General features: G+C 46.2%; 1 protein-coding gene across 1 annotated transcript in view; it reads left to right on the forward strand.

Moving 5' to 3' along the window:
• Window positions 1-25160, forward strand: part of SLC35D1 (solute carrier family 35 member D1) — a 107641-nt gene that overhangs the window by 37083 nt on the left and 45398 nt on the right. Inside the window, exons 7-8 of the mRNA XM_078668894.1 lie at window positions 23121-23223; window positions 24655-24747. Coding sequence (XP_078525020.1) covers window positions 23121-23223; window positions 24655-24747 — 196 coding nt within the window. The remainder of the gene's footprint in view (window positions 1-23120; window positions 23224-24654; window positions 24748-25160) is intronic.

Genomic DNA, 25160 nt, shown 5'->3' on the forward strand with positions numbered 1-25160 from the left:
TCCACTGCAAACCTTTCAAAGGCGATCGCAGCCTCGGTTTGTAGGTGCGGGCCCGAATAGAAGGGCACGTGCTGCATGTTGAATGCAGCGTTAAGTGAAAATGTTTCAAAAAGCCTAAAACAGAAAATGGAAAGCGTTTCCAGGTATCCCCCTCCTTGGTTCTCGTTTCTCCTTTATTGTATTTTCACAGCGGGTTTATACATAATAATTTGTATATTCTTATTTTATTTTTGCTACTCGCTGTTGATGACGGTGGGAATCGGGTTATAGTGGAGATTTAACACTCCCAAAATTAGTAACCCCAAGCCCATTGTAAATGTCCTTAAGCCTTGCACGGTGGGGAACTGTTGTGGCTTTCCACCACACACTGTGCCACACTCTAAACCCCTTCCCCCCCTTCTTTCCTTCAAAGCATCTGTGTGCAGCTTCGACTGTCTTTAGTTATGTGCAGCTGTCCAGATTTTTTTTTCTTCTTTTCAGTAACCCTTTAAATGCTGGGTTCACATAAGCCAAGTGCACACAGCCTGCGCCAGTGTGGACTGGGTGCAGTGTGTGGACCGCTTTTGCTCTTCCTTTTTCATTTGTGTGTGTTTTTCGTGTGTTTGATTGGGGTCTGGTCCTAGAATGCAACTTTTGGCCACACCCTGGACCAGTACCACCCAAACCTTCCTCATTGCTGATGTCATGTGATGCCATCAGTGATCTACTCAAAGATGTAAATTGAGCTGTAATCCGTAAGATCAAGGTCACGGGGAAAATGTGGTGATGCTTGAATTATGGTCGGTGCAGCTTATTATAAAGTGTAAGTTTCAGCGGTTTTGCTTTTTCACCGCAACATTATTTTAACTAGTTTCTATAAGTGGAAATTTCAAAGGCTTGTTTCGCATTAAATGTTTGGATGATCTACGGCGCCTAGTCCCTCTCCCACCCAAGCCTGCGACCTTGTACTAGAAGCTATGTGTAGGGCAGTTTTGCATTCAGCATCCAAGTACAACCACAAACTTTTTTTTTTTTTGTTTGGGTCCGTCGTATAGAAATAGATCCATTTCATACTTATGTGGACCCTCGCTGGTCCATATGGGATACGCCCAAGATAGCAGTTGTACAAGGAACTGCGGGCAGGAGGGCACCTTCATCCATACACTCTGGGAATGCGAGATAATTCAGAAATTCTGGGAGGGGGTGATATCGATGATTTTGTTGAATGTAGGGGACCCCACTGATCTTACTGCTAAGGAGAGGACATGGGTTTCGTTGGACTTCATGGTGGCCAAGCGGAATGTCGCGCGACTGTGGAGGGCTCTGACCTCACCGAACATTGCGGAATGGGTCAGAGACATGGACTGGTGTATGGTGACTGAGATACCTATTTATGTGTCCAGGGGTGCTCGAAGAAGTGGTCGCAAATCTGGGGGCCCTGGAACACCTTCCGCGGGGAGATCTGTGAACCGCCAGGATGTCGGGGGGATGAGGGGGATGACATTGGATAAAGTGATATTCCTGTAACTTCATATGCTGCATGAGGGTTGGGAGGTATTTGCTGTTCTATCGCACTGCGTATCACAGACTATATGTGTCATGCTATGTTTCTACTGTCTAACATGCCAATTTCAATAAAACGTAATAAAAAATAAATAAGTAGATCCATTTGTTAAAATCTTGGTATCCCAGTCAAAAACTGTTTTGTACTGTAGAAGTATTACTGATGTACTACAAAACTTTATTCACACAACTACAGGCGTAGATCACCTCTTGTCTTTGTAGGTCGCGCCTGTGAAAGTGCATGCGCTGCATGTGGATGCGCTCTTGCTACAAGACTATTGTGTATAACAAGGGGCATGCAGGGAATGTGTATATACAAACCTATTGGGAAATTATCGTATATTTCTGTGTATGCTATACTGCGATAATAATGGTTGTGAAATGTATTGCATTGAGAAACCAAGGCACAAATATTTAAAAAAACAAGCATTGGCATAGCCAATAGGTCTCGCCTTTGGGACCTTATAAGTGTTTAGTCAGAGATATTGGCAATGTTTTTAAGGTATGTTGTAGAGCAATGTAGCTGCTGTGTTCAGTACTGTAATGTTTGTGTGCAAGTTTTGATTAGTGTAGTGATGTAAGGGCAGTGGCATGGTGTGGAATGTATTGGTGAGTTGTGATATGATGTGTGTTGGTGGGATGTATGTGTGTAGTTTGTTTTGTTGGTGTGTATGTTGGTGGTAAATGGCCTGGTGGGCTGGGGCAGCTGACTTCTATTAACATCAGGTTCTACTTACGAGCCAACAATGGACCTATAAGATGAACCAGACTGTCACCCGCTCATTTTGAGGGGATTCACTTTATTGAAAACATTTTGCTGGTGTCCTGTAATCTATTGTCAACTTCTCAATAAAGTTGTTTAAAAAAAAAAGAGGGGAGCTTTTCGGTCACTGACATTTCAGCACCTTGTCAGGGGCAGTAAGCACTATGAAAATCTACCATAAACCTGTTTTGGCTTTCAAAAGTCTTTATCCTGAATCCGAATGCTCTCACATGTATTTACTTGTTTTTGCAGTTTTTATATCGCGCAAACTGTACCCGACGGTATCCGAGTAGGTTACATAAGTTCCAGTTCCATTACACACGGTAACGTAAATGTTTCGGGAGGAAGACCGGCACGGGAAAATGAAGTGATTTGCCCAGGATCACAGGATGTTGAGCTGAAGCTGAGACTCAGACCCCACTACAAATAACAAACAAAGAAGAATGGGACGGGGTGCAAACATGCAAATGAAAACAAGCAGCTCAAGAGCAGTGGTGGGGGCGGGCACAGGAATGCAGCTGCAGCACGCTCCCGAGAGCAAAACGCCGTGGGAGTTAACATTACAAAAAGAGGTGGGACATGCACCCGCCTTTTAGCTATTTGCTTGCTTACATTTATTTCGTTTTATTGAGCTTATAGAGCGCGGCAGCTACCCAAAAAGGGGATCCCGATGCTGGACGGGCTAAGTGCAGGTAATAGCTCATTTATACCGATAGACAGAGCTATTGGTTAAATAGCCAGGTCTTAAGGGATCTGCAAAAGCCTTTGTAGATGGTCTCTTTGCAGATGTCGGGGGGGGGAGAGAGTTCCATAGTGAAGGACCCAGGTAGGAGAAAGATCTCCCACCCATCCTGGAGACTTTTGATTCTAGGTACAGTAAAAATTTCCATGAGTTGTAGATCGTAGATGGAGAGTGGGTGTGTAGGGACGTACAAGGGATTCTAAGTACTGAGAAGCCGTGCCCATTTTGATTTTAAACATATAGCTCAGGGTTTTGAATTTGATACGACTCTCTACCCTGATTCAATGTAGGTTGCGGAGATAGCCGGAGATGGGGGTGGTTTTGAGAATCCTGCACAGTAATCTCGCGGCGGAGTTTTGTACCAGCTGCAGTCGTCTGGTCACTGCCTTGTTAGAACCCAAATAAAGGACATTTCCGCAGTCCATCCGAGATGTTATAAGGGCATGGACCACAGATCTTTGGGTGTCGCCTGGCAGCATCCAGATTATTTTCCTAAGCCATTTCAAGATGGTAAAGCAGACGGCTGAGACCTTGACTGCCTGTTGGTGCATGGTTAAGGAACGACACACACTAGTGAAAGACACACGCAAAAGCCAATCCGATGTGTGGGAGGAGTCGCACAGAGAAATTTTGAGCATTTACAAAAAGCCTCCCATAGAACAGCACATGTGCGCTGCGCTGGGCTCGACCTAACAAGGGGGCTAGCAGCTTCTTTGTAACTCTTCTTTGCTGCCTCCTAATTGGCCAGCTTAGGCCAGGTGTTGCTTCCTTTCCTTTTTGTGAAACATGGACCAAGCACAGATTAATTCAACTTGATAGATGTCCTTATGTTGATCGTGGCGTGATTCAGGCGTTATTCCCCCGCCCCCTATTTTCCAATTCCTCTGTTAGTATATCTGAATTTATATTTAATAATGTTATACACTTAATTAACAAATTAAATTTTGTTTTAGGAAGTGCATTTAAACAGGAATTTAAAACATTTTTAAGCAAAATTTAGTATATATTTAATGTTAGGGTGGATTTTTATTCAGTTTTTTTTTATAAATTAACAAATTATGTAATGCACATATAGTTTGAGTTAATGTGTTGCAGTTTTTTTTTATAAATTAACAAATTATGTAATGCACATATAGTTTGAGTTAATGTGTTGCAGTATTTTATTTTATCAGTGATCACATAAAGCAAATATACAGCTTATCTGAATTTTACCTGCAAATATTAGTTTTTATAGTGTTCACTATGGTTCGACTTGGCTTTTTCAGCAGGTTTAGCCCCAGATGTTTGACCTCCTGTTTTTTTTTTTTTTGTTGGTTTTAGGACTCTGGGCACTTTACCACTGCTATTTAGTGCTAACGTGCGTATGCTCTTCATATAAATTGTGTTTATGAATTGGTGTTTCCATGATTGGCTTATGTGGTTTTCTGCGAAGTCCCTAGTACAGTGCACTGTGTGTTCCCAGGGCCTGTAAATCAAATGCTGCTATTGGGCCTGCAGGACTGATTATGCCACCCACACAGGCAGCCTTTCAAAGGTGTCTTAGATCTGCCACGACTGTGTCTGCCTGCAGTTTTTACTGCCATGTCAACCTGGCAACTGCACCTACTTGTTAGGCCCAAACCTTCCCTTTTCTTACATGTAAGGCACCCCTCAGGTAATCCCAAGGTACCCCCATGTGCAGGGTGCCGTGTATGTGAAAGGTAGGACATGTACTGGTGTGTTTTACATGTCCTGATAGGGAAAGACTGTGTATTTCGTATTTTCACTATTGCAAGGCTATCTGTCCCATAGGGTGACATGGGAGTTGCTTTGTAACCTCTTACAAGCATATTGTTCTATTGGGAGAAGATCGAGAAATGGAGTTCAGGCTTCCTGAACTCAGGATTTAAAAATATATATTTGAGTAAATCTGATTTTGATATTGTGTGTTTGAAAATACCACTTTTAGAAGGTGGCTATTTTGTGCCCCTGCCTGTTGTACATTCGCTGTCTGGGTTCTAGACTGACACGAGCTGGTTTGTGCATTCACACTAGACGGACACCAGGGGGGTTGAAGTGTGTCCTACCATTCCTGGGTGACTCATAGCCAGGCTTAATAGACCTGGCTGCATTTCGGGTAGTAGTAGGAGGATTTGTTGCTTGCCCCTGAATGGACTGTCTGTCTTCCACAATGATGGCTCTGCCCCCAGGAATGAGCTTGGCCTGATCTAGGCAGAACTGGATTATGTATGCAAGTAGAACTTTGTTTGTGCCAACTTCGAAGGGAAATGTGGTATTAATATTGTGGCCCTTATCCCAGAACTTTAGATTACTGCTGGACTAAGGAACCTGCCAGGTAGAAGAGCTGTGAGAAGAAACTGCCACTTTGCTGTGTTGGCCTGCAGCTGGGCATGGAAATGACTGGACTGTTCTTTCTGCATTCTAATTATCTCCAAGTGCTTGATGTAGAGCTTTCCCCCTGTTGGAAGTCTCAAGGAAATCAAAAACATCAACATCGATGAAAGGAACTTAGCTGCCCCTTTGGCTAGACTTAGGAATGATGTCGCTCACTGGCGATCCCTGCCACTATCGTTGCTAGGCCTGGCGGCCCTGTTTAAGATGCTCGCTCTCTCACGGTTCCTGGATGTTCTTCAGAACTGCCCATACAAGATTTCAGACTCGTATTTTAACAATATTGACAATGAGGTCAGGTCACTGCTGTGGAATGGGAGGGCGCCCCGTATAGCTGTGAATAAACTAACTAAGGGGTGGTATGATGGAGGGGATTGCCCTTCTGGAAATGCGACTTAATTACTGGGCGTCGCAGCTTGTGGTGGTAAACAATTGACTGTATCGTTCTCCAATGGACCCTGCCTATATGCTTGATAGGTATCAGATGGGGAGGGAGGGTTACCTTGGTGCCCTATATGCAAAGGTCCAAAAAGTTAGTGTTGGACTTGGCCCTTTTGGCAGGTTTACCCCGAAACTTTTTGCATTCTCCTAGCCTGTTTCTGTAACCTGGTGTTGGTGATTGTAGGCCTCTTAGCACTTTAGCACTGTGGTTCAGTGTAAAGTGTGTGCGCTCTGTGTATGTGTGGGCAGATGGGCCTGCCCTCCCATAGGAATGCATGGGGGATATGTGTGCCCTGGCAGTTCCTGATATGAGGAGTGCAGGGGCGAGTTTGGTATGTGCAAACTCGTGAGAATAAATGCTGTGCGCCGATTTATTGTGACTTGTGGAGAAGTGCCACTTTTAGAAGTTGGCTTTTCTGTGTGCTGTGTGCTGTGTGATGTGTACGGCCTGTCTGGCTTGTGAGTGACAGGTGCTGGATGGTGTGGCTGGCTCCAGGAACCAGGATGAGTCTTTCCGATGGTGAATAAGGAGATCTGCATGTAGGTGGAAGGGAGGAGTTGCACCTGGGGCCTGAATAGGGCTATGCCTTCCCTCCACAATGCTGGCTCCACCTCCTGTGGTGCGTCTGATGTTCCTGGCCTGTCCTGTGAATAGGAGAGAGGAGCTGAGCGAAACAGAGTGCTCAGGAGCTCCCCTGAACCAGTTGTATCTGGTTATCCCATGGCCTGCCCCTGGTAGACAAAGGTAAAATGCTGTATAAAAGAAGGGGCTGTGACCTCATGTAAGTTGTTCAGTTCTTGGAGTGTGCTGTTCCTGCCAGGGAGTGCTGCTGCAGGGGCCCAGGGGAGGGCTACCAGGAGGACTTGCTTCCCTGGGCCCTGCATTGCCCTTTTAATCCGTGGGGAACGTTTTGCTCCAGTTGCTACTCTTCAGGACCTTTGTGCTGGCCTAGCGCCCTGGGAGCGCTTTATTCTTATTTTGGCCAAGAAGAGGAGCTTGTCTGCTCCGCAGCGCTCAGCTGCCATCTGGGATAGAGGGAATTCCCATTGTAGGGATTCCCCCCGTGCTTCAGGATCGAGCGGGAGCCCACCCCGCTTATTTTGTTAGCTTTATAGCAGGAGCCTACCCTGCTTTATAGGTTAAAATGCCGGGAGCCTACCCTGTATTTCTACCACCGAAGGAATCGCCACAGCCTGCCTGACTGTGGGCGGGGCCTAGCGGACGGAAAGGGAGGAACCGTGTGGCCGGAAATGAAGCGCCGCGTTTGCAGGGCTCCAGTGTAGGCGAGAGAGCACCGCATGGTGATGGCTGGCCACCGGAAGGGGACGGAGCCTGCCTTTGCTCCACGTGCTGTTGGAGTCTACTGAGAGAGCGGCGCGTAGAGAGTCCTGCCCCCAGAGCAGGTGAGTGGCGCTCGATGGGGGCCCTGTTGTGTTGGTTCTTGTTTCAGGCACATTGACGGTGCTGTGCGGCCCCGTCTGGTAGAGGGCCACCCCAGCGACTGTGTAGAGTCTCTGTGGAGGCTCCGTGGCAGTCAGAGCAGCCTCATATAGCAGCTGGCTGCTCCAACGATGGGGGCATGTGCTCCTGTGTCACATGGGGGACCGAAGGGCACAGAGGTGCCAGACCCCCGCTATGAAGAGTGTTCCAGCTGCCCCGCTCGCAGAGGGCAGCTGCACCGATGGGCATTGTGGTATCCTGAGCCCATGAGGCTCCACCATGGGGGCATGTATTGTTTCAGGAGCCAGCGCGCTCCCTGGGTGCATAGTTATTTTTAGAGCCTGCGGGCTCCAACGATGGGCATAATTATTTCCTGGAGGGCCCAGAGGGGCCCATTTTTTCCCCCGTGGTGTGGCACAGTGGTGCCCACGTTTTTGCAGTTATTGAGAGAGTCCCTGAGAGGGACAGAAGCGGCACAGTGGTGCCAGGCCTTGTGGAGATTCACAGCTGCCCAGCAAGTAGTGGGCAGCTGCAACGTTTAGGCCATTTGGTTTCTTTGGGGGACATGGATAGTAAGCTAGGAGTGAGACGCACTCCCTCGCCCTCATCCCTTCACAGCTGCGCAGCACTTGATGCCAGCTACACTGTTTAGCTTTGCGTTGTGCCGCAATTGGATTTCGCTGCTAGGCAGTGCGTCCTGACTTTTGGGACACAGGGCATTTGAGCCCCTTTTCTGAGATGGCCAGTTGGCTAGGGGGACTAGTAGGTTTGTAGGGAGCCAGACCCTAATGTGATTTATGTGCTAAAAATTATGTGGTGCTAGGAAATGTAATGCATGTATTATGCTTTACGCACCCTGTTTTATACCTCTAAATGTGGTTTATGATTATGGGGTTGTTTTGCATATCATGGTTTATGCTAGTGAGATTATGTTTCACTGTGTGATTTATGACCCTAATGTGAATTATACGTATGAGGTTAGGGTCTAATGTGTTTAGACTTGAGAAATGATTGCATAATGTGTTTATGCTGGTGAGGTTGGCGCAGAATGTAATTCGCACCTGATGTGAAACTGTGCATAATGTAGTTTGTTACAGGCTAATGCTAAGTACAGAGATTACCAGTGGTTACTGGTTGTATGTTTATGATCTGTTTTACGTTTACCAAGTTCACTTTGTGATGGTTCTGACAGTGGTCCATGTGGCCCTGTCATGTGTAGATAACTCCTTGTAAATATTGCCCAGTGCCAGTTGGCACAGTGTATATTGTGTGAATACTATTTTAACTGTGTTATGAGAATACAAAGGCTATTTTTTATATAACCTTGTGTGGATTTCCCTTTGTGTGTACCTGGGATGTTGTTGCTGTGTGCGTGCGCAAATACTTTACACATGGCCTCCAGGATAAGCCTGACTGCTCGTGCCAAGCTACCAAGGGGATGAGCAGGGATTATCTTTGGCGTGTAACTCCCCAGCCCTGACTAGAGTGGTGGTTTCTGCCTGGCTTTGGCGCAAGCCTTAGCCAACCAGAAATCCCATTTCTAACTGGGAGATATCTGGGCCCCACGGCCCGGACAGTGAAACTCTGGCACCAGGCTACCCAAACGTATAGGCTGGGCTGATTTTCTGACTCAGTCCACTCCTCTATAGTACACTCAGAAGGTAGGACTTCTGTGCCACCAACCAGGGTTCGACAAGTGGGATGCGAGTGGACTTTCGAACATAGGCCACATTGTCCGCAAAGGGAACGTTCCAGGAGTTACAGGAGAAATAAAAAAATGGCTTAAGGGGAGTCGTTCCGGAATTTACAGATCCATCATGCCCTAACGACTGCTGTTCCAGATGTGGGTGGCTTTTCAGAGTCATCCCCACTGGAAGACCGGCTGCTCTCTGAATCAGTCCCAAGCAAAGCTTTCTCTCTTAACTTATCGCAAACTATGTAATAACTTGCTGGCCCCTTTTCGGGCTCTCTGGTATCGTGGCAAGCAGACATCAGAGATATCGTTGATGAGGATTGGTAAACTGCGCTAATGACACCGCTTCCGTTTGATCCAATTACCAGCCCATTGGGCCATCCGAACAGCCATTCAATACCCATCCACCTAACACTTTTATGTAATTTATGTATACCAAATGAAACGGCGAAATGTTCTAATTGTTACATGTATACGTGCATCTTGTGTCAAAGAAAAACAATAAAAATATATAAAAAAAACAAACATTACACAGATCATACTTCTATGAGGCCACACTGGCAAAAATAGGGACTAGGCAGGATGCATTTTGCTTGAGGGGTGTCCTCAAGAAGCCAGCTTTTACCATAGTATATGGGACTGTCCATCCTTGCAATCCATTTGGGAGGGCAACGGCACACCTACAAGACGCACTTGGGAAAGAGATTGACCTCACTCCACCACTGGGGCTCCTCAACATCTGGGAAGCAACTGATCTCACAGAAGTGGAACAACAGTTGGTCACCTTAGGTTACAAATTGGTAAAAAGAGCAATAGCAATGAAGTGGGGGTGCCAGAGCGACCATCAACAAATGCCTGGGTGGTCGAACTGGATAAATGCATGATTGCAGAAAAAGAAGTGTTTAAATCAAGGGGATGTCCCAAGAAATGGGACAAAAAGTGAAGTGGGTGAAATTTATACAGAGGAAATCTATGTATATCTCCGACTGTGAAAATGGAAATGTCCCGAAATACTCATTGTTCCTTTGATCTGATTGTCTGAGTTTATACCTGTTTACAATAATCTGCAACTGATGCTCTACTGCCAAATGTTTGTGAATTAATACATGCAATGATTGGAAGTTTCTACTTAATAAAAAAATTTAAAAAAAAAAAAAAAAAACCTTCAAAATCTTCTGGGTACCGGCTTCCGTAACTGGATGTTTCAGGTGCCACAGTGGAAAAAGGCACCCCGGTGCGATCAACGACGGCCTCTGTGACATGTAGGCACCGCAGAGGGCATCTCAAACTCTGGTCTGACTAATGCTGTCTGCAGCCGCCACCGAGCCACTGCTTGCATCGTGACCTGTGGGCACAGTACCGCTTCACACAGGAGTCCTGGTATCCCCAACGACACCGATCCTGCTGCCTGACCGCACGTCACACTGCTCCACTTCATACCGCATGCCTGCCAATGCTCCTGACCTAAAACTCAAGGAGTTTGCCCTGCAACGTGTGTCTCATCCGGAGCTCACCACAAGGTCCAACGCCCTGCATCTCCAAAGGTACTGTTTTACTGGTCTCCCCTGACACTGGCCTGTCACGCCACGGTCGGCCAGAACTGTTGGATTTGTTGTTCATGACACTGTGAAAACCCCGGACTGAGCTATTGACTTGGGGAGGAATTGTATGTAAAGTCTGTTATTGCTTTATTGATATTTTGGATTACTGTACGGAGAAGTGTGGCTCAATGGTTAGAGCGGCAGACCCTGATGCAGAGGTCTAGCCTGGGACCAGGGTTCAATTCCCTGCCTCGGCGGGTCTTGGGCTCAAAAATTCCACGGACCTGATAATTCTTGCCTCGGTGCCTATTCCAATCATGGCGTCCCACTCTGCAACTCTGGGCAATAGCTTGCTTAATCTCCACAACGGCCCCCACAACGCTAAGGATGCCTGGCCTCCACCATGGAGGTGCCCAGGAGTGGACACCTCACAGGGAAAGCCAGGATGGGTTCCACATCGGTATTCGTACAAGGGCCTTGAGACCCTTGCGGGTGAGTAGTGCGCTATACAAGTATCAATTTACATTACATTACATATGATGGATTTTTATCGTTTTGGTCTTGTTTTCCACGGATAAATATTGGGTCTTTTTCTAAAAGTGGTGTGTCCTTTTGTAGTGTTTTCACTGTAATATTGTTTGTTATGTGCAAATGCTTTACACACTGCCTCTGGGATAAGCCTGATAGCTCGTGCCAAGCTACCATGGGGGTTAGCAGGAATTATTTTAGATGTCTAATCAATCGTCTTATCCTGACTAGCATTGTGGATTCTGCCTGGCTTAGGTTGAAACCCTAGCCAACCAGAATACTCCTTTCTAACTATACTTTCCTATGGAGAGAGATCTGACATGGTGGCAAAGTTAAGAGCAACTTCACACTTGTAAATCCTGTTGTAGGAGTCTCCACCACCTCATTTGAGGTGGAGCAGTGCTTAACTTGAGCCAGTGTTTACAGGTCCTCTGCACCGCTACCCAAATCTCAACGCCATCAGTTATAACAGTCTACTACATGATTTTCTATTTCTATTTAGGGGGTTTTATAGAGCGCTTGGTGACGCACAGCGGCGTGTCCCCGCGCTAAAGAGCTAATCACCTACTGGAACTCACAATTGCGGAAGGAACTACTGTATGAATAAAGCCATCTTCAGCTTGGCTCTAAAAATTGGTTCTGAAGGTTCTAATCGCAGCGCCATAGGTAACTTGTTCCATCTTGATGCTGCGAGGAGCCTAAAAGATCTTCCACCCATCCGAGCTCTGAACACCTTAGGAATTGCCAGGAGTCCTGAGCCAGAAGATCTCAGGGAGCGAGACGGCTCATAGGGTGTCAGAAGTCCTTTCAAAGGGAGCGGAGATCTCCCGTTGATAATCCTGTGGCACGTGCACAGGGCTTTGAATTCCACCCTGCTTCGGATCGGGAGCCAGTGCAGAGACCGGAGGGCCGCTGTGGATCTCGCTCTTCTGGGTAGTCTAAGCACTAGTCTGGCAGCGGCATTCTGAAGAACCTGTAGACGGTTCAGATTCTTCTCCAGAGTTCCTAAGTAGAGAAGATTGCCGTAATCCATCTTTGACGTGACTAGTGCATGTACCAGGGTTTGGCGGGCTCTGATAGGTAAGAATTTTAATACCTTCCTGAGACTTTTGAGGGTCCCGAAGCATGATCCAACCACCTGGTTGATCTGGGGGCCAAAGGTAAGGTCAGAGTCAAACCAGATGCCTAAGTTCTTTGCTTTCTGGCAAGGGGTGGGTACTGGACCTAAACACGGCGGCCACCATGCCGACGTCCACGCCGATTGGTCTCCCCCCACCACCAGCACCTCGGTCTTGCCTCCGTTGAGCTTGAGGCAATTAGCGGACATCCAGGTTGCTAGGTCTTGCATGCAAGCTCTGAAGATGTCCGCCGGAAGGCCGGGCGCACGTGACAGGGAGATGACCAACTGCGTGTCGTCGGCATATGACACCATTCGGAGGCCGTAACTCTCAACCAAGGTAGCGATCGGGGCAACATAAAGATTAAAAAGGGTTGGGCTCAGGGACGAGCCCTGCGGCACCCCTTGATCCAAAGAGATGCGTTCAGAGTACTGGTCACCTTGCCTTACTTGGAAGCCTCGGCCTGCAAGAAATGAATAAATCCATTTCAATGCTGCCCCTCTAACCCCACCTTTGCTCAGACACTGTAGCAAGATGGAATGTGCTACAGTGTCGAACGCCGCACTGAGGTCCAGGAGGATTAAGGCCATGGTTTGTCCCTCGTCAGCACCTTGTCTAAGGGTTTCGGTGGCCCTAAGAAGGGCAGACTCCGTAGAGTGACGAGGCCGAAACCCGAATTGCGTAGGATGAAGGAGGTTGTTTCCTTCCACAAATTTCATTAGCTGCTTATTTACCACCTTCTCCGCTACCTTGGAGAAATAAGGCAGCAAGGAGATGGGGCGAAGGTTATCTAACTTCTCAAAGCTAATGTTGGGCTTCTTACGTAGGGGGAGCACCACAGCCTGTTTCCAATCCTCTGGTATGGAGCTGGATAGGAAGGAGATATCTAACAAGTGTCTGATATAGGGTTCTAGTGTTTCCAGACTGTCTCCCAGCCTTTTAGGGGAGGCGGGATCCCGAGGGGAGCCAGATTTAACAGATCTGCAGATTTTGACTAAATCCCCCGGTGAAGGGATGGTGAAATTCAGTAGCCGATTTTGGTCGGCTTCATCACTCAAGTCTGCAGGCATTTCCGCTGCAGGAGGTATGTGGGGAAAAGCAGAGTAAATTTTAGACACTTTGTCCCCAAAGTAGTTCGCAATGCGGTTGCATGCTGCTACTGAGTGATCTTCCTCTAAAATAGAGGTTTTTGGGGTGGCCAGAGTTTTATATATGCTGAACAGTTCCCTAGCCGAGTTCTCTGCCTCGTGGATTCTGTCAGCATAATATGTGGCCTTCTCTATCCGGATCTTGTTGTGATAGGAGGGTCTCTTAACAAGATAGGCCTCTTTCATCCGGTCGTCGTATGCCACTCTCCACTGCCTTTCTGCACGTTTACAGTCCCTTTTGGCGCAACGCATCGCCTCGCCAAACCAGGGAGCTGTTCTTTGTCTCTGAACCCCTGTGGTGGGTCGTCCCAACGGGGCTGTGCAGTCCAGAGTAGCAGTAATACGGTCATTGAGCAACCTATTCGCTGTATTCACGTCATTGCCTCCTGGGGGACCTTCCGCGGTGAGGGCTGTATTAAACTTTTGCAGGGAGAATCTTGCCCACCTGCGCCGAGGATAGTTGAGAGGGGTGGGGGCGTTAGCTTTATATTTGGGCAGGAAGATGGCAAATGGGACCAAGAAATGGTCTGTCCAAGGCAGGGGCACTGGGGGAGCAACTGAGACATCCTCCCAGTTAGCAAATATTGGGTCAAGCAAGTGCCCACGATTGTGTGTAGGAAGCAGCCCCTTTAATTCCAGCTGTAGGGTGTGAAGTTCATCCCGGAACTCCACCGCTCCTTTATCTGAGGAGTCATCCAGGTGTGTGTTTAAGTCTCCTAACAACAGAAACTTGTCCCTCCTGATCGCTGATTCAGTAACACACTCTAAAAGGTTGCCTTTGAATCTGGACATAGGTCCTGGAGGGCGATAAACTAGCAGACCCTTGATCGTCGTGCTCCCATCAATGTTTATGCTGAAAACACCTGCCTCGCATCCTGTCAAGTTGACTCGTTCGAGTTTGCAGGCCCATTGCTGTTTAAAGGCGATCGCAATTCCCCCTCCTCTGCCTACAGGTCTGTCCAGGCGCACCATTTGATAGTCGTCTGGTAAGGCCTGGACAACATCAGGATCAGAGTTGGCATCTAGCCAAGTTTCAGTAATGAACAGCAGATCGAGATGTTTGTCAATGAGGAGGTCATAAACATCGTGCTTGTGGCAGCTGAGCGACCTGGCATTGATTAGGCCGCAGGACAGCGAGGAGACACCAGCCCTGTGGTCATCAAGCGTTGTGTTAAAGTGAAATTGGCAGTGTTTACACCCTACGATCTCCCCAACCCTTATACTGTGGAGGCCCGGGGTGCAAGTATGTGAGGAGAAACTTACTAAGTCACTCCTGCTCCAGGTGATTCTGCCATCAGGGACAGGGGTTGTGGCCCTGGGCCGTGTCCGGTCGCGGACGGGCGCAGACGGGCTTGGCTTTGGCGCGGCTTCGGCGCGCATCCGGCGCGCCCGCTGCGCCAGCCCGCTGCGCCGTCTGGCCATGACGCACATTATATAGGAAATAAGGAGGGTGGGAGGCCGGCGCGACTAGAGCGCACCCCCAGCCACACCTAAAATGGCGCCCACCGCCGCCAGCACCGATGCACAAAAAGCGGCGAGTTTAGGAAGAGGAATTCAGGCGTGTGGAGGAAATGTCAGTGTTCCTAAATCAATGACCCACTTTAAAATCAATTTAAAAGCCCCCCGAGTGAAAATAAAATTTCGATCTTTCTGCTTCCTGTAATAGTTATTCTGCAAGTAGTCTTCCAACAATGATTGTTCCAGTAAAATGAGCTCGCAGCCCTAGTGTCTCTCGCTAGGGAGAGCTCCTGATAGCGCTGCTTGTCTAATTTTAAGTTTGAGCAAAACAGACACTTTAACAATGAAATATATTAGAAATACCTTCTGTAGCTTTGGGTGGCCTGGAATAGTCCAAGCTGTCACACTTTTTGGTACTTGATGATAAATAGTTGTATTGGTACTGGCAATGGCAATGGATGGTGCACACTGTAATGGCTCTTGAGAAGGGCGCTTGCACTTAATTTTTCATAAATTGAGCGCTGGGGTCGAGACATGCAAGTCCACACCTATGTGAACGCACTCCAGAAAAATTGCGCAAGGCAGTAAATGGATCACTGACTAAAATAGAACTATAACTGATAATGGAAGGTGGATATATTATGCAGCACCCATATTGTCTCAATCCAAATAATTGGAACATTGCAAACAAATTGCATTTAACTTATCTTAAACGTAAAAAGGTCCACGTATTCTTAACAAGGTGGGGGGGGGGTGATGTGTTACCCAGTAAGATCCCAAAATTCTTACAACCTCTTATCCCAGCAGGCACCCCCGCCTCTGTAATAGAACCGGTAGACGTGGAGGACTAAGAAATTTTTTGCTGCCGCATATTTTGCACTTTTTAGGGCTCGGCCTACGTCCCACGAAGTGGGCGAGGCTTAAGAGTCCTTTTGTGAGGGCTTCGAAAATCGTACCCATGAATTCCAGAAAGCTCGTGAATTTTGCTGGTTATTTTTGGCAGCTGCATGGCAATTGGGCCTCGCATGCGTGTGTTTTTACAAGCCAGCACTCAATAGGCCATAGGCGTTGGAGTTGCTCCGCCTAGTGCATATTCCGTGCGGACACGCGCAGCAGGAGGGCAGAAGGGCATATGTCTTCAATTACCAGCTGTCAGGGCCCGCGGTAATTGAAGACCGATGCTGGGCGCGCGTGCACCAGTCTCCAGTTTGTTTTTATTTCAGCTGTGTGTGTGCGCATGCTGGCTCCCGTCCCGCCAAATCTTGTTTGTGTAGTGGAAAGCTGAGCACGATGACTGCGCTTTCTATCCTTGCCGTACATTTTCTTTTTAATAATTAGACCCACCTTAAGCCTCTCAAACTCGGAAGGCGCATCTACAGAGCCCCGATTTCAGTTTTTGACCCATGCTTTACCGAGACATCTCACAAGCCTGCCCACGATCACACCGTGCACGCTCTCTGCCGTCTCCCGGAGGCCCCGAGACCCACCTGTGAGGCTTCTTGCACCGCACACCGGGCCCTCCATGAATTAAGTCGACATTTCCTTCCCAGGAGCTTTGCTGCTACAGACTTTGCCTTCACTCCAGGACTTGTGCGAGTTTGTAGAATTTTCTTTCATGTAGTTACATGAAATGCAAATACATAATTTTGTGCAAAAAGTACTGAATTATGCGTAATTTACAGAAGCAGAGTATTAAATGGTCTTTAGAGGTAATGGTTCGACATCATTTTGATGTCAAGTTCTCATAGTTCAAGTGAAGGAGGCGGGGACAGCACGCTCTCGAAAGCATCCCTCAGGGGGTGTTGTAATAGGAGTCTTCCACGTGCCTCCCATTACACAGAGCGCTACAAAACTTCGCGCTATGCCTCCCTAGCCCCGTCGGGACCCCCCCTCGCAGAGTATACGGCGGTTTTCCTGGTGCTAATCAGCGGGCGTGCGCTTGTAAAGTGACAGATTAAATAAACCCGGAGCGGCGCGAGCGAGAGGGAGCCGCCACCTGTGAAATAATGCCCATATACCATGCGCGAGGAGCGACACTCTCCTGCCGGCTGGGGATAAAAGGAGGAGCGACGAGAAAGGCCCGGTACAGGGGATGAAACAGGTACTGACCGCGAAAAGATGCAGCTGACAACCCCACAACCATCCTCTGTACACGTCCACGATGAAAGGTGACGCTTTTCTTGAAATTAGAAATGTTTAATTGCAGGAGAAAAGGTCTGCACAAAATGTTGTAAAGAAAAGTAATTCAACAGAGCTTTTGGAAATGTTTTTTTCAGCAATGTAAGTGGGATAGAAGTGTTACTTTTTTTAGCTGACAAAAGTGCAAGCAAAATTAACGTTTTTCGGAGTGAGTGCAAGTGCAGAATGACTGCAGCGTGAGTGTGACTGCAGAGTGACTGCAGCGTGAGTGTGACTGCAGAGTGACTGCAGAGTGAGTGTGATTGGAGAGTGTGTAGAGTGAGTGCAGGTGCAGAGTGAGTGCAGGTACAGAGTGAGTGCGAGTGCAGAATGACTGCAGAGTGAGTGACTGCAGAGTGACTGCAGAGTGAGTGTGACTGCAGAGTAACAGTGACTGCAGAGTGACAGTGACTGGAGAGTGACTGCAGAGTGCCTGCAGAGTGACTGCAGAGTGAGTGTGACTGGAGAGTGACTGCAGAGTGCCTGCAGAGTGACTGCAGAGTGAGTGTGACTGCAGAGTAACAGTGACTGCAGAGTGACAGTGACTGCAGTGTGTGAGTGTGCAAGGTAAACAGTGTGTGAGTGTGCAGGGTGAACAGTGTGTAAGTGTACAGGGTGCACAGTGTGTGAGTGTGCAGGATGAACAGTGTGTGACTATGCAGGGTGAACAGTATGAGTGCAGGGAGAGCAGTGTATGAGTGTGTAGGGGCACTGTGTGAGTGTGCAGAAGACGAGCACTCAAACTAAGTCCACCACACACATACATAAGACCACACACAAAACACCACACACACCACACACACATACCCCCCCACACACACACACATAGCACACTCACACTCACCAGCCTCTCACCACCAGCCTCTCACCACCACACACTCACCACTACACACACAACCACTACACACACAACCACACACCACCAGCCGTCAGTGCACCCTTTCACCAGGCGAAAACACCACCAGCCATCAATGTACACTTTCATCAAGCACAAACACCACCAGGCATCAGTGCAGGCTTTCACCAAGCACACAACACCAAATGTCAGTGCATGCTTTCATCAAACACACACACACACACACCACCAGCCGTCACTGTACACTTTCACCAGTCACACACAACACCAGTCGTCAGTGCATGCTTTTACTAGGCGCACACACCAGCAGCCAACAGTGCATAATTTCTACAGGCACACACAGCACCACCCATCGGTGCACATATCAATTGTTAACGCATCCACAATTAACTATTGTAGCAATTGCGATATGGTGCCCTTTACTTTTAAACATATTCAACTAAAGCGCAGCATGCCACCATTCCTAATATTCCAATCCAACACACATATTTCCACTACACACCACATGCATACACTCCATAACCCACGGCTAAAAGACATTGCCATTTACAATTCCATTAGCTCTAACTCAAAAAAATCCGAGACCTATTGCATTTCTAATGCTTGTTCTGAAGTGAGTTGGCTCATCCAATACCTTAAATGCCTACATCGCTTAGCTTCATTCAGACAACACATCAGTTGGGTTGTTAAACTCTGGACCAGGACCCCTTCATCCAGGAAATGGGGGCCCGAAACTAAACCACCCTGAAAGGAACCTAGTCTAGACTCTATAGTGAGATTTCATTCCCTACTTTTCAGAAGCTGCGCATCTTAAGACACTCAGAATTACTATCTAGCTGTGTTTTAGAACTCTGAATTTACTCTATTAAGACAGTCTAACCGATACCCGAACCTTGTACCTCTCCATGCTAAATAGTTTTTACCAGTCAATCATAAAAGTCCAAACATATTTTACATGTCATTCACAACCTCTTGTAATGTAAAATGCTCATTTGTGTTGTATTCTTATATGTTCAACACCCCATTTACTCATAACTGAAATCACCTGTCCTCTTCCCTCAAACCTGCAGTGTTTCTGAAAGCATGCATTTCAAACGCCAAGCAAGCAAAGAGAACGGTGCAGGAATTGTTGCCTTATGGATTTAGTCATTCATATCTTGTTTCTCTTCCCATATCCTGGATTGTAAATGACGTTTAAATGTGCGTTATACAAAAGGCTGAAACCACTAACAGTCCAAAACACCCTGCCAGCACAATCTGACAACATTTTAGGATGGTGTCTATGCAACCAAGGTAGGTTGTTGGCCTCTGATCTGGTGAAGGTTGGCAGTTTGCATGGTTCGCTTGCGTCGCGATTCCTGGAGCCACTTTTAGCCAAATGTACTTCCTGTTGCTGGGAATGCAGGTCCGATGACCGTCTGGAGTATGGTTTGGTATTTGCCTGGAATGCGGCATATGCTAAGGCATGTTGGTGCATTCTAGCTGGCCACTCTCCACATGGAGCTTGTTCGCACTTCAGACTCTGAAAAGTCATGCTAATCAAATTCTGCAGGTATGAACCGTTTGAAACTTCCTAGTCCTGTAATTGTTGCCTCCGTCCATTTTGCCTCTTTAGCGTTGCATTGGGCAGTTTTTTAAAACATTTATTTCTGTTTTTACTATGCCTTCCTCCTCATGAGACAGTAGCATATGACAACCTTGATACCTTAGTAACATGTTGCAATGAAACCGATCTCACATATGCAAATAATGGCATGACTTGCAACTATACAACGGAAAGACAATACCCTGAAACTGCATTATTGTATTGCCAGGAGAACCGTTCCTTGATCACATTTTATTAATTCTCCATCAATAGTAAGTGTCCCAGGACTTTTTAGAAGTGTCTTAAGCAGTCGGAGCATGTTGAAAAAGGAGGAGCACGAGGTAGGATGAAAGTGGCGAGGGTAACCTAAAGAGAGCGACAAATCTGGGTGTGCTATATGGGAATGTGCAAGGGGTCTGTACATAACTGGGATGGAGCAAGGGAAACATGGGTGACAGTCCTGTACAGAGCAGCCAAAGAGGCCGGATACTTCCACGTAGTACCCTCTAGAGCGCTACAAATCACGTCTCCGCTCCTGGGCCATCCAACATTCCACCAACAAACTAAGTCCATGTTTGTGTCTTTTAATAGAGAAAAGTAAGGAGAGTATCAAGAGGGCACTAGCCTCCGATTCCTTCTGCTGCTGGACCTCAAATGTCATCATGAGCTCACAGTGATTGTCCTCTATTGCTTCACCAGCGGCATGAGTTGTTCAGGATATCCCATGTCTTCAAGACATGTTTGTCACCATCGCAGTGTGCCTTGTACAGTTGTACCCCTGAACCTGCTGCACTTTGGGTATTTATTTTTTCCATGCATTTCTAACTTCAAGTGGTTCCTTTTGTTGTCCTGACTCCTCCATCTGACTTCTGAGTCCTTCAGTTTTGGGGACGATAAGCTAGGATTATTTGATGAATCTTTATCCAGGTTACCACTCTCCGGTGTGGTGATTTGGCCTGGACCTGTCCTCCACTTGATGCGCCTTTGTGTACAAAGACTTCCCTCCCCACTCCAGTGTTTGCCTTTATTACATTAAATATCTATTTTTATGTGTGTTTATGACCAACTGTTTGGTGATCCTCAATTCTGCCTAGCAAAATCCACAGGACACATCTCTCGGGGTAAGTTTCATCTCCTGGCTTTTCCATCTCCAGTCATGATGCCTTTTTCCTGCCACTACAAAGGCACCCCAATATTGAATTTCACCATGACACGAACTGTGCCTTGAGGTATTCACTTTCCATCCTTGGCAGATTCACTGCGCCAGTGAAACCAATGGTGCCCTTAGAGAAATCTCGTCACCTACCAAGCAAGTGCTCGGTCTACAGCCTATCTTAACTTTGTGCTCCTTCTGCCCTCCTAGCATCTCTCTGTCATACCTGCTGGAGGAACTGAATAAAGTCTACACCTCCTCCACATTAGTCCACCTATGCTTTGGCAACCTCGACAAAGGTCTCCATCTTTCCTGTCCTCACCCCTTACTACCTGCTGCACTTTACTCAAGTTAACTGGAAAAGGCAGTTGAACGGTAACTCAACAAGAGAGCTTTTTAGAGAGAAGCAAAGGGGATTGCTTTTCATTATGAGCTTTGTTCCTTGCCATGCAAAGAATATGGATGTATAATCATTCTTTGATTTAATAAATACTACTAGACTAATTCTACTCCTTCACTCACTCCGTCAGTTGAAATTTAATGTTGTAAAGAAGTATTGTTAGGAAATGCTTCTTCACAAACGACCACAACCTAATGTCTGCAGACGCGGTTTATCTTAAGAAGATGAATGGTCTATGTGGCACAGAGCAGAATTTGCTATTTTATTTACTCCAGCTACGGTGTTTTGGTCGTCTTGTCTTGTGTAAAGGATGGGATTGTGTGATGTCTCCTAAAAGTACCCAGCATTGGTGAAATGCAGTTTTATGCCACTCCCCAACCCGCCATTACAATTCCTGCGAAATATTTCTTTATATTTTTGCACAGGTAAATATCTGCATTCCTTTGGGTGAGGTTTTTTAATTGTTCCAGGTTCCTATAACCTGTGTCAAGAGGTGCTGCTGACCTTGAGTTGAGCCTGCTCCAGGGGATTTCTCTGGTAATGGCATTTGCTCTCTTGGATTGAAGTCCTGTCGATTGATTCCTCCCAGTTGGCATCGAGAGTACACGGCCTTTGCTTGTGTTTGACTTCTGTAGTGAAATGCAAAAGTGATGCCGTAGTAAGTATGCAGCGCGCAACAAGAACAGCAAGCCGAATTTTGACTGTCCACAAATTTGATTAGAATAAAGCTTACTTTGAAGCAAAGGGGTTTTCTAGTAATCTGTGGACTACTACTGCCTGACTCCACCATAAATGGGCATTTCTCAAGGCTCATTTTTGCCAGAATCTGAACTAACTTTGGTTTAGGCGTTCAGGCCTTTTAGAGCTATGACTAATACATAGGCTTTCCATACACACTGCTTATTTTGAACTGGTGTTTACTGGTGGGGCCCACCGACGCTAATTTTGGGGGTAGAGGTGCTGATTTTTCCATTATTAGACTTTGCCCCAGATCTGGAAGAAGAAAAGCGAGAAGGAATGGGAAGAGAAGGAAAGTGATAAATGGCGAAAGTAAGCATGAAAAAGAAAATGCAACAAGTGAAAAAGAGACTGGGATTGTCTAGGGTTGGGTGAAAGAGGCATGGCGAAAGGGAGGCGGAGGTAGGATCGTTACTTAACAGTCTGCTACTCCTGACATTCCATAGTGCCGGTGGCGAGGCTTTTGGGAAAAAAATTGGGCCCTGGTACTTACTTTTCAATGAAATACCAATTCTACCCTTTGTCCTTTGTTCAAAAATCGAAACATCGAAACAAAACTGGAAGCCAAGTGATTCTTTTATTTCCGTTGCTAATCTCCTGGCCTCGTGCCTTCTTTCGGTTGTTCGCAGCTCGTGCAGCCACTGTCTAGGAATGCCACCATGTTATATTAATAAAGCGCAGACACGGAGCACGTGTCTTTCTGGGTGCTGCCCGAAGCCTGCAATCTATTACCGGAGCACAGCTGCAGAAAGGCACGTTGCCAGCCTCACAGGAAGTGCGCCTGACGAGAGGCCCAGCTCGAGCTGATTTTGCATCCCTTGCCCCCTTTCATGTCTCCTGGCCACCCCCACCCATATTATGGGTATATTTCGAGTTGTCTGCAATGGCAAATTATCTCAAACCTCTTTAGTTAAGTGGACCATAACATGCTTTGTGAAATTTACTTGTGAACGAGACCACACACAATAAACCCTCTTTTAAGATGTAAAGACTTTATTGTTGATTACCTAAATCCTGTGTACATTATTCTGCCTTGGACTGTTATCTAGAGAAGTGGGCCCTTCCGTGAATGATGGCCAGTAGATTACAAAACCACAGCTGACATCCAAAAAACGTGCACACTAGAATACCTGTTGTTGGCGATGCATGTTTGGATTGAGAGTGGTTTTTTCTCTACACTGGAAGGCCCTGTATGAACTCTGCGATGATTGTCACTGACCAGAAACCTACAAGTACTTTGCAAATGCCCTTTAGTTGAAATAACTGAGACCGCGTAGTACGTACAATCTGATTTTATATATTTTCCTGCTATGTTTGGTATGATTTCAGATGAAACATATGTGTTTATCACAAATGCTATTTGATAAATGTTTTTTTAATTCCCTTTTATAATTTCGTTTTCAGTACTGACTTGGCATTTGACTTAGAGGGATATGTTTTTATCCTGGTTAATGATGTCTTGACTGCAGCAAATGGTGCATATGTGAAACAGAAGCTTGATTCTAAGGTAGGCGATTCTCTTTAAACCTTCGCTTTTATTCAGTCTGGAGCAGTTGTCGCATCTTACTGAGCAATTTTTGGTCGTCCTATTTTACTCTGTCATTTTCATTATTCACGTTTGCTTTTGACCATGTGTGTTCGAGATTGAGAGCACTTTTTAAACCTACAAAACGCTCTGGGCTTTAGGTATGTAGCAAATGTAATTTTGGGAGAAGGCTAGCTTAATCCACAGCACTTGGCCCTGTGGAAATTGGGGTAATAAAATATTTTAAATTATGCCAAGGAATTAAAATATCTAAGTCAGGAACTCCAAGTTGTTGTTTTCAAGTTATGGATGTGGTACACGTTGTTCTCCGTGTATGACTGCAGGACAGAATTTTAACAGGACAAACGCCTGTATTATTCCCCAGCAGTCGCTGGTGTACTGCTTTAGAAGATGCCTCCACTCCATCTGAGATGCGCTCACGACTGGCATTCTTGGCAGGATTTATGCTTTCCATTCAGGGTATTTGGAAACCAATCCGGAGGAGTTAATACTCTTCCATTGGCTTGAATTGAGGTGTGACTTTTTTTAGGGCGGGAGTAGAGGCGTTTTGATCATTTTTATGAAGATAACAACTGAGTAGGGGCCCTTAATTAATGTGTGGAGGATGCAGGAATAATATACCTGCTGTCCAAACCAGCCACTAAATCCTCTACATCAGGAATGTTGCAAGTCTTTGAATGGCAGTGAATGCAGGGACGGTAACCTGTAAAGTAGACTGCCATCCCTGCTTTCCAGAGCCGGAAAGGGTTTTCTAACACTTAAAAAGGGGCTTTGTACATTGTGAAAAGGTGTCTTGTCGTCGCAAAGCCTGACTCACCGGCTTTGCGAAGGCAAACCACATTAGTGCTTGAGGCCTTTGGTGCTTTATCTATTTAGGAGTGTTCTGCTTAATAAAATAATCAACCGTCCAAGCTATTATACCAGTATGGGCTGTATTGAGTAGTGAAAGAAAGACCCAGTAGTAGGCCAGCCTCGAAAGGTCCGTCAAACCTGATAACGCTATTGATGGAGGTCTCTTCTCCAGGGTCTTCTTTAAAGCGTATATAATGTTTTTTACTTTCTTGGACTCTACTTTCTTTCCCCCTCCCCAACAAACCGGTTGGATTTTGAGAGTTAGTTGGTTAGTTGACTTGAAGTTGTTTAGCTGTTTGTTTGCTTCCTTCTTCTTTACCACATTATGTCCTATGTAGATAATAAGTAGTCTGTGGTACTATTGGTCCTGCACCTTCTGTCAACACTGGAATACACTGTATTTTATATCAAATCTATTTTTTCAACTTCTTGGAATGTATCATTGCTGTTTGTGCATTTGGTAGTCTAAGGTTACTTTTTAAGTGAAACAAGTGTTCCTTATTGAGATGGTGGCGATAATCAAACTTTTTTTTATTGTAGGAACTGGGAAAATATGGTCTACTGTATTACAATGCACTGTTTATGATTCTTCCGACGATGTTCATAACCTATTACACTGGAGATGTGGAAAAGGTAGGAAGGTACACGATGTACAGGCTGTGAACTGTCTTTGATAAACTTTTTACATTCTGTTTCATGTCAAACAATGCATATTTGTATTCATGAAAGGAGCACTACATATGTGTCGTGCTTACCAGCGTTCTTCAAAAACCCAGATTGGTAGTTTTTCACCCAAATTGTTCTTTGTTGCGCTCCATGTTTTAAACTTTGGATGCTGTGAGCAATCTCTGCCAAAGTGGGTTGTTGTCTTACTTTCAATAATCAATGACCTCAACCCTTAAACTTTGCATGCACCGCTAGCATAGCGTGAAATAATTGAAACAAATATTTACGTCTAAAAACCCATCTGATAGGATAGTTTAAACTCAATAACTAAGTTAGTGGAAGATGTGTTGACACATCTTTTCCCATGGATCATTAGCTTG

Source organism: Lissotriton helveticus, chromosome 1_2, assembly GCF_964261635.1.
Source record: "Lissotriton helveticus chromosome 1_2, aLisHel1.1, whole genome shotgun sequence".
In the NCBI taxonomy this organism is placed as follows: domain Eukaryota; kingdom Metazoa; phylum Chordata; class Amphibia; order Caudata; family Salamandridae; genus Lissotriton; species Lissotriton helveticus.